The 8,862-nt window shown below is 40.9% G+C and overlaps 1 protein-coding gene across 1 annotated transcript; it reads left to right on the forward strand.

The window, feature by feature from the left end:
- The first annotated feature begins 3,715 nt into the window (after positions 1-3,715).
- Positions 3,716-6,266, forward strand: LOC137272971 (probable G-protein coupled receptor 139). The gene is made up of 2 exons (XM_067805408.1): positions 3,716-3,787; positions 4,811-6,266. The coding sequence occupies exon 2, from the start codon at positions 4,831-4,833 to the stop codon at positions 5,932-5,934; it is 1,104 nt and encodes a 367-aa protein (XP_067661509.1). The 5' UTR covers positions 3,716-3,787; positions 4,811-4,830; the 3' UTR covers positions 5,935-6,266.
- Positions 6,267-8,862: the final 2,596 nt, after the last annotated feature.

Raw genomic sequence — 8,862 nt, forward strand, 5'->3', positions numbered from 1 at the left:
TTGAAATGACGTGATTAAACGCGTCTGCTTGTTTTGTTAAGTGGAAACAAAACGAGGTCATATGAGCCTTGATGTTTAAGACAACAGAATTTGTTAAACAAATCAGTAGGAACCTGTATTTCATATATTGGAAAAATCTGGAAAATAAAAAAAAGTATCATAGGACTTTAAAGCATAAACATACCTGAAAATTGATAAATATCTTCGTATCTGAGGAAATGTTCACATTTCCAACGCAAGTAAACACAGACAAGATTCGTATATTTCACCATCTACTACTGAGGTGTCAACAGAAATGTTTCGGATATTTCACCATCAACTACTGAGGTGTCAACTTGTTAACTCATTCTTGGAAATATCCCCATTTAAGTTTGGTGATGATTTGGATATTTTACTAGCGCTTTCCGACCTAACGCGTATTTTGCACTCGGGTCCACTAGGCTATTTGGTTCAAGATCGGAAGAGAGAACAGCCTTGGGTGGGGCATTTATAGGGTCGTAGTTTCCGTTTGGGTGGAACTTTAGAATTTGGAATTTTGCTACGAGTGGGAAAAAGGGAAAGAAAAACAACATGTTGGAGTTTACGTATTATTCCCACCTAATTGCATTGTATGTACAATAATATCATAAGCCACAGTATATAGCGCCTTTCCAGGTTAAAGATCTTGCTCAAAGCGCTATGAGGGAAACTGAGTGTTTGACTTTAGACACAATGAACTGCGGAGTGATCTGAATGGAATGCGGAACTGGAGGAGGTCACAGAAATGGCGCACTATGAGCATGACTCTGATAAGCTAGACAGAAGTGAAAAAATGGATTTTCTGTTGAACAGGAAACAATTGAAGTTCTTTGAGGATCGGGTGATATGGTCTGATTTTGGGAAGAGTGAAACAGGTCTGGGCGTTTTTTTCTGGAGTGATAGCAATCTTTTTATAACAGTTTTAGGAGAACCGGTTAGGAGGCTGCTGCAATAATCCATCCTTGAAATATATATAGTAAAAGGGTCAGTGTCTTCGTAGCTCTTAGTCAGGCATGCTCCAGTTTCTCCAGTGTTTCTTAACTTTCAGTGACAAGATCGAAACAACTGGCTAACTTGTTTGTTCATGTCAAGGTGTGAGTTTACAACTTCACCAAGGCCATTGACGCTGATGGAGATAGGCACTAACAGGTCTCCAATTTGGATGGTATCAAGCCAACATTTGTTGCAAGTTCAGTTTATCCTCAATTAGCCATGTTTGGTGGTACAATAGAAAGTCAAGCATAATTAATTTACATGCATGCATTATAAACAAACATGACAATATGCCCGGTAGAATAGTTAAGAATTGAAACATACTAATGTCATAAATTATGAGCTCCTAGATGATTAGCTGGTTAAAGAATGTGCAAAGTGAGGTTTCACGTTTGCCTACATGTTTATCTCCTACCAGCAGATATTTAGATGCATTTCTTATTTCTCTTTAATTTTTACCTTTAAATATTTTCTTCAATGATGATGAATTGGGTAAATACATATGTGATGATGGTAAATATTTCAGTCTGCGTCTCCAGCAGGGTCGACTCAGTCTTCTTATCGTCGAAGTGAAGTTTCATCCATTACTTGATATCTGGACAAGAACAAGAGGTTTGTTTGGCTGATTCATCGCAACAGGGGGACTTGATCTGGATGAATTCAGAACGTGTACACCATTAGCATATGGTGTGACGGTCTGTGTCTCTCGGTAATCCCGACGGGTTACACCATTATGCAGATGTCAAGGTGATTAAGATACCCCTCTCAATAATAATAATAACTTTAGATTTATATAGCGCTAGTATCAAGCGATTACTGCTCAAAAGCTCCCTTATGCGTTCTTCATTGAATGGAGTCTGTTCAAGCATATCTTTCGTGAATATATATGCCTTGAGATTTTTTAAAAGTGGCAACATCCTGAATGTTTCTAATGTGTGGTGAGACTGTTCTACGGACGAGGTGCTATTGCTGCAAAGGACCTGTCTGAAATGTGCTGTGTCCTATCTACCACGCACACCGAATTCATTTTTCAGACGAGTGACAAGCTCCTCGTGGTCTATAGTAACAAACGCCGCACTAACATCTAAGAGCAACAGCAGTGATACACTACCGTCGTCCATACTTCACCGCAGTTCACTCATCTACAACTTTAAGCAGGCATGTATGCATGTACGCTTTAGTCCAAATCAGCAAGAATACCACAGTTAGGAACTCACCCCACTTGTCGAAAGTAACGTGAAAAAGAATCATTTCCCAATATTTATTTCTTTCAGAATGTATCGTATAATTATTCTACATAGCAAATTAGTCTGCTTCAGATATAAAGACATACGTCACAGTACGGAAGTCCGAGTCAGGAATAAAACAAGTATTCTTGACGTGTTACCAGGGTGCACTGAAAGTGAGTTATATTCTGCTATCAGCAAATTGCCAACTATATGGCGGTCTGTAAATACTCGGGTCTGGACGAAACAATCTGGATATCAACAGCATGAGCAAAGCAGTTAGGATACGATGATATGTGTCAACCAAGTCCTGCACACCCACGTTAGTCTCCACGTTAGTCTCCACGTTAGTCTCCATGTTAGTCTCCACATTAGTCTTCTCTTACGACAAGCATCGGCTACTGAAGATCGATTTCAAATCCAGATCTTCACAGGACGGAAAATGATACGTGATTGTGTCACGTGTTGATTCATAAGTTTGAAGCAAATAATACATCAGTCCGTTACATACCTCAATGTGGAGCCATGAAAACAACAAAGCAATGAACTGTAGTAGGGACATGATAATACATAATACATATTTGGTTGATGTGTTCATCATATGAGGGGTGAAATAATCTTGATCATTGTTGACCAGGGTTCGGTGTCGTTTGACATGGATGGCTTCTGTTAACATGTCCCCACTCTCCTGCTCTGTACACCCGACTGACTTGTGTACGCTATTTATTTTCACTGGCATGCATCCCTTGTCATCACGTTGTTACTGTGCTTTCATACTACGTTTCTGCGTTCCCAGTATTGTCTGGTCCTCTCCGAGTGAGAATATACGATATTAATTACAATATCGCAAAAGCCATAGGACAATACGAGTCTAATTTGTCACGGTTTGATTCCGAATTTCAAATGTTACCGGGATTCAGATTGTGAAAATCACGGCGTGAAACAATCAATTGTATTCTAAAATGAATTATGTTGACGAATCAATACAAATGTATAACTCAGAGCCGTACAAAATAAAGTGTAGGTAACTCTTATAAAACATCATCACTGGTTGTTACTCCCGGCAATATCACCTTACTAAACGGGACAATGTCCCTGTTCACACAATCGGTGTATGACTTTGCTCTATTTCCCGCATTGTTCGCAATGTTACTATTGTCTTGTTATCTTCATGCCATAATTGAGTCGCGGATCAAATTAATATCACCTCTACGTTTTCTACAAAGTACACTGATGAGAGAATGTAGTAAAACGGAGTGTCATAAATATAAACTGTAATATATTTCACGAATCACTCATGCGCGAGTCGAGTTGACTATGAAGAAACAATGTACACTATCAACCCTACTCATCTGAAATAACATCATTTGTTATGAAAACAGTAACACATTTTTTCTATGCTGGTTAATTATTGCCCCGGGAGGCAAACCACGTTGATTGTTAGCGAGACATTTGTTGATGGCAGGTGCGTACGTATATTCGTTCTATATTGGCGTGTTGTTCGTACACCAGCCTCCATACTCAGGGGAGAAGTCGGACAGTTAATATCTGTAAGTAATTCTCTGTTCTGTGTTTGTGTTTGTGTTTGTTATGTAATGTACATCGTTGCTAGGTCTAAGTCGTCACATTAGTGTCTGGATATGTAAGTGAGTGAGTTACAATTTAAAGTCAAATCTGCAATATTTCACCCATATCATTGGTAAAACAAGTATGTTTACGTCCTTATAAATACTGGCAAATCATTAATCCTATCAACAAAGGACAGCAAAACCAGCTAGACTATCACAGACATTAAAAACAAACAAAACTAGTACCTGTCTCTAGGACATTACAATATGAACAACGCGATAGAGATCGAAGGTAGATCACCATACTAGGGACCATGGGTACTCACAGTATCTTTGCTACATGGAGTTATGCCATCCCTTCAGGCGCTGGCGAAGGTAGGGAAGTTAAACCGTAATTTAAAATCACTTAAATGTTACATTAACAATTCTGGTAGGTCAGGAAATGTAAAACATCACGGCCCTAATCGATATTACTTACTTTTAAACTTGATCCGAATTCCAGTCGATTTATCCCGCCACGCCCAGCACCTGTAAAGTGACTGCTTTCATTGATTGACGACTCCCCTATTACTTAACTTTACATTCTTTCACGTTTACCACACATCGAACTAGTGAGCAGAATAAAAAATAATTTGGGGCGTGTAATCCAATGCCACGTAGACGATCGATGCATGAAACAATGAATGCATACTATTGGTTCACTTGCGAATGGTTTCCCTTTGTGTTGATGCTGTCCAACTCGAAGGTACCTCGTTAACGTTGATTCATACAGAAGCCCTAATAGGGCCCACTTTTGTCTCTCCATTGCGATGATTTATCAGGGACATTTTTTGTGCTTTTGAGTTAGTGACTGGTTTCTAAGTGTACATGCATCGTTTGTGCTCAGAGAAAATACATTAATGTGCAGTTAGAGGCTACATTCAAAGCCAACCAATTACTTAAGTGATCGTCGGTAGTATATTTGTCATAATTGCTAATTTGCATCCTTTTGCTTACCATTTACAGTTACAAAAATAATCAGGGATATGCCGACCGAAGTTACACTTCTACCTAACGCCTCGACACCATGGGCATCAATGAATAACACCTCTCCTAGCAACGAGGAGGCCCACGATGACGTCTTCAACGAATACACCGGCTTCCGTGTCCAGACATGGCCGTATGTCTTGTCCATTGATATCATCGCCGCACTTGGTATTGTTGGTAATATCCTGACCATGGTGTTGATGACGTCCAGGACGCAACGGCGGTACTCCTACGCCATCTACATGGCGTTCCTTGCCGTCTTTGACTCTCTGGTTCTTGCAATGATTGCGACAGAGGACACCCTTGACCACCTGCATGACCTCCTGGAGACCTTCATGAACAGTCACATTGTCGTGTGTAAACTGTGGCTCTTCATCCTGGAAAGTTCTCTGATAATCTCTCCTTGGCTGCTCATGTCGATGTCAGTTGACCGCTACATTACCGTCGTTCATCCGCGATATACAGAACGTGTCTGTAGGCCTCTTGTCTCCATAGTAGTGGGTGTAATCATATGTGTTGTTGCTATGGTGTTGGTATCGCCCCTTGTTCATGCAGCGGAGTACATACCTGATGATGAAACAAAGGAAGGTTACATCTGTGGAGCGGTTAACCCTGCTCTTGAACATTATTACATGTTTTTGACTGCCATAATGGAATCGCTGTTGCCCGTATCGCTCCTTTTCGGCTTCAATATTCACACTGTTGTCACTCTGTGTCGCTCTACAAGAAGTGTCTCTCACATCATGGAAGCCAATGTCCGAAAAATTACCATCAGCATCGTGCTGGTGTCGGTTCTCTCCGCGCTTGCCCTTGTTCCATTCGCGATAGTTTTCCTCATTGAATACATACTGATTGTTGAGGACAAGGACGAGTACCTCATCGGACTCTTCGGGAGTTTGTGGCATGTGTTTAACGTTGTACGTTTGATAAACTACGCCATGAATTTCTATGTTCTTATCATATCTTCAAACCATCACAGAACCATGTTGATCCGAAAGGTCACTTGCTCACGTAACGCCAGTCAAACCCAGATGGAAATGACAAAGATAGACGGCAATGACTCGCGAGTCGATACGAACATATCGGCCATAACAGAAGCTTGAATTTCTTCATCGCTCATTTTCTTCAACATTTCACTTATCCTAATTCCTATTGATATATTGTGTGTTTCAAAAGTCCACAGACATTCTATGTCCTTTAACTATAATTTTGATATATGTTTCAAAAGTCCACAGACATTCTATGTCCTTTAACTATAATTTTGATACACCCATTAAAAGATGTAGGAGATACTCGGAAATAACTACTGTTTCCAACATTATAATGGACATAGGTTTGTAGCACAGGCATCCATGCCTATTCGAGGATTAAAGATTTAAAAATACATAAAGATTTGAAATGAACGTCGACTCGAAATGCCTGCCAGTTCCCCACCCGCCTGCTTTGCCAATCGCTACTCTACGATCGCATGTCATCACAATGATGGATGATTGGTCGAAGCAAGACGTCGGATCGATCAACCCTTGTAAATCTGCATTTTCTTTATAGATTATAAGTTGTGCTTTCATGTCTTCATAACAAGTATCAGCTAACCAAAGGGCGTTGCTTCGACCACATCCCCGTTTTGTGGGACTTATCGTCATGCATTTGTGTTAAGACCATCTCAGAATTTATCACGCACGCACGCACGCACGCACGCACGCACGCACGCACGCACGCACGCACGCACGCACGCACGCACGCACGCATATATTACCTCACACATGAATGTCGCTTTCTGATTGGCTAAGCCCTATTCTAATATTTTCAATGTACCCCGCTTACAGGCGATGTATTATTGTCAGTGTACACCGCTGGGAATTCCGAATTCCTCTGGTGCTTCATGGTACTACTTTCTTATTTCGTATAACATTGAATCACGCATCAAGCACGGAAATTACCGATGTTTTGCGATTGAAAATAGATGGAGGGGAGATAACTCTAAATCTGTTTATCTTGTGTCGTCTGCAAAATGGCGATTAGCCTCGTATTCAACAGTAGTACTTCAAACAGTTCACAATTAAAAGTCAGGTGTACGGTAAGATAAATACATTGTTCACTGGTCCCTCGGGGGCCATGGGCTCCTGTACCGTCAGGGTTTGTTTATGTTTTCCTCGCCCTGCGGGCTTGTGGAACATAAACAGACCTCGAGGGTGCGAGTGCCCATGGCCCCCTCGTGATCTCTGAACACCGTATAATATATATGTATATATATATTTTATTTGTTATATATATATTTATTACACACACACACACACACACACACACACACACACACACACATATATATATATATAAAATCTTTAATCCCCACGACGACACTTACTGTGGTTTGTTGTAGTATATCTGCATGATAATAAACAAGAAAGAGTCGTCAGGCATGATACACGAAAAAGGTTAGTAGTGACATTTTTACATTTGTTTATGTTCCCATAGAGAATAGTTATATTTGCATTTTATGTAATATGTTTTCTTATATTATCTACATGATAGCCAGTATCTACGACGTCACATCCTTCATTTCAGTTTGTACTATATGTTGTATAGGAGTGTTGACATAAGTTGTAAATCACCTATCCCAGTTCATTACCATGAATAAATATATTAAGTTTAAACCACATTGTGTGTCCGCACGTGCCAATAAAAAGCCCAGCAACTCCTTGCACATTGGGGTGGTGGTGAAAGCGTTCGCTTGTCACTCCGAAGATCCAGTTTCGATTCACATAAGGGTAAATGTATGAAGGCAGTGTCTGGTGATATTGCTGGAATATTGCTAAAAGAAGAGCACAATTATACATACGCACCCACACCTTGCTCAATATGGAGTTGATCGCTCAGGCATGTTGATGCAGTCCTACAACAGATGTCGAAGTCTCATCTGTAATGTCAGTGTGACTGTTGATAAGGGGAGACACAAGACGTGGTCTTCAGGAGGATGAAATGACTTACGTCACGCATAGCTGTAGTGAGTGAGTTTGGTTTACGCTTCACTCAGCAATATTCCAGCTATATTGTGACGGTCTGTAAAAATGGAGTCTGGACCAGACAATTCAGTTATTACCAGGATATGAATTGATTTGTGCAACTGAAGACCGATGACATGTGTCAGCCAAGTCAGTGAACCTGACCATCCGATCCCGTCAGTCGCATTTTAGGAAAAGTACATGATTTACTGAAAGTCAGTTCTAACCCAGATCTTCACGTGCCCCCATATTTGTAAGATTACAGTCAATGTGTCCTGCCATTTTCGGAGATTTTTGTACGAAAAAGCCTTTTTTTTCGATTCGTTTGGTCCTGTACTCTCTTCGTGAACCTGGGACGGGAATCAATCATAAAAAAATTCTCGGCTGTTGCTACTTATTGCAAATCGAAGTGCTTTGAAACATAGAACGTTTGGGGCACGGCTGCATACTGACTCCTTCGTGTTGCTGCTCAGCGCGTTGTATTAGCAAGTTTATACACAAACGGTGAATGATGAAGTGAAATGAATCCGAACTGTGTGACTGCAAATCCAGCAATGTTGATAGAAATAATGCTCCACAGAGATCAACAGACCTTTCCCTGAAAGGTTCTACATCAAGAATTGAGCTCACTATAAGAGTGGCATATCATATGTGATTATTGGTGATGCTATGTATGTTTTATTGCACCGTTCATGTTTTGAAGATTTTGTTTTCATAATATTCAAGAGGCATATGTCGACTAACCATTAAAACCCCCTTCCCCCACATCGCCCCACATCCTACCCAATCAGCACCCCAAAACCGTCAGGACTATTAACCAACGACACTGAGATCTCAGTTAACACCTCCCCACGTCGCTGAATCTTAAGTATTTGCACGTAGGTCAGTGTTCTTCCACCATGTCGAGTAATGTCGGTACCTTCAAAACCTGGCTGGCAAGACCAGTCGGATGTACGGGTCCAAATGATATCCGGAAGCGGAGGGTGGAGCCAGTCGGCGCGGCCGCTGTCACACACACAATGCCGTCGC

Source organism: Haliotis asinina, chromosome 2, assembly GCF_037392515.1.
Source record: "Haliotis asinina isolate JCU_RB_2024 chromosome 2, JCU_Hal_asi_v2, whole genome shotgun sequence".
Lineage (NCBI taxonomy): Eukaryota > Metazoa > Mollusca > Gastropoda > Lepetellida > Haliotidae > Haliotis > Haliotis asinina.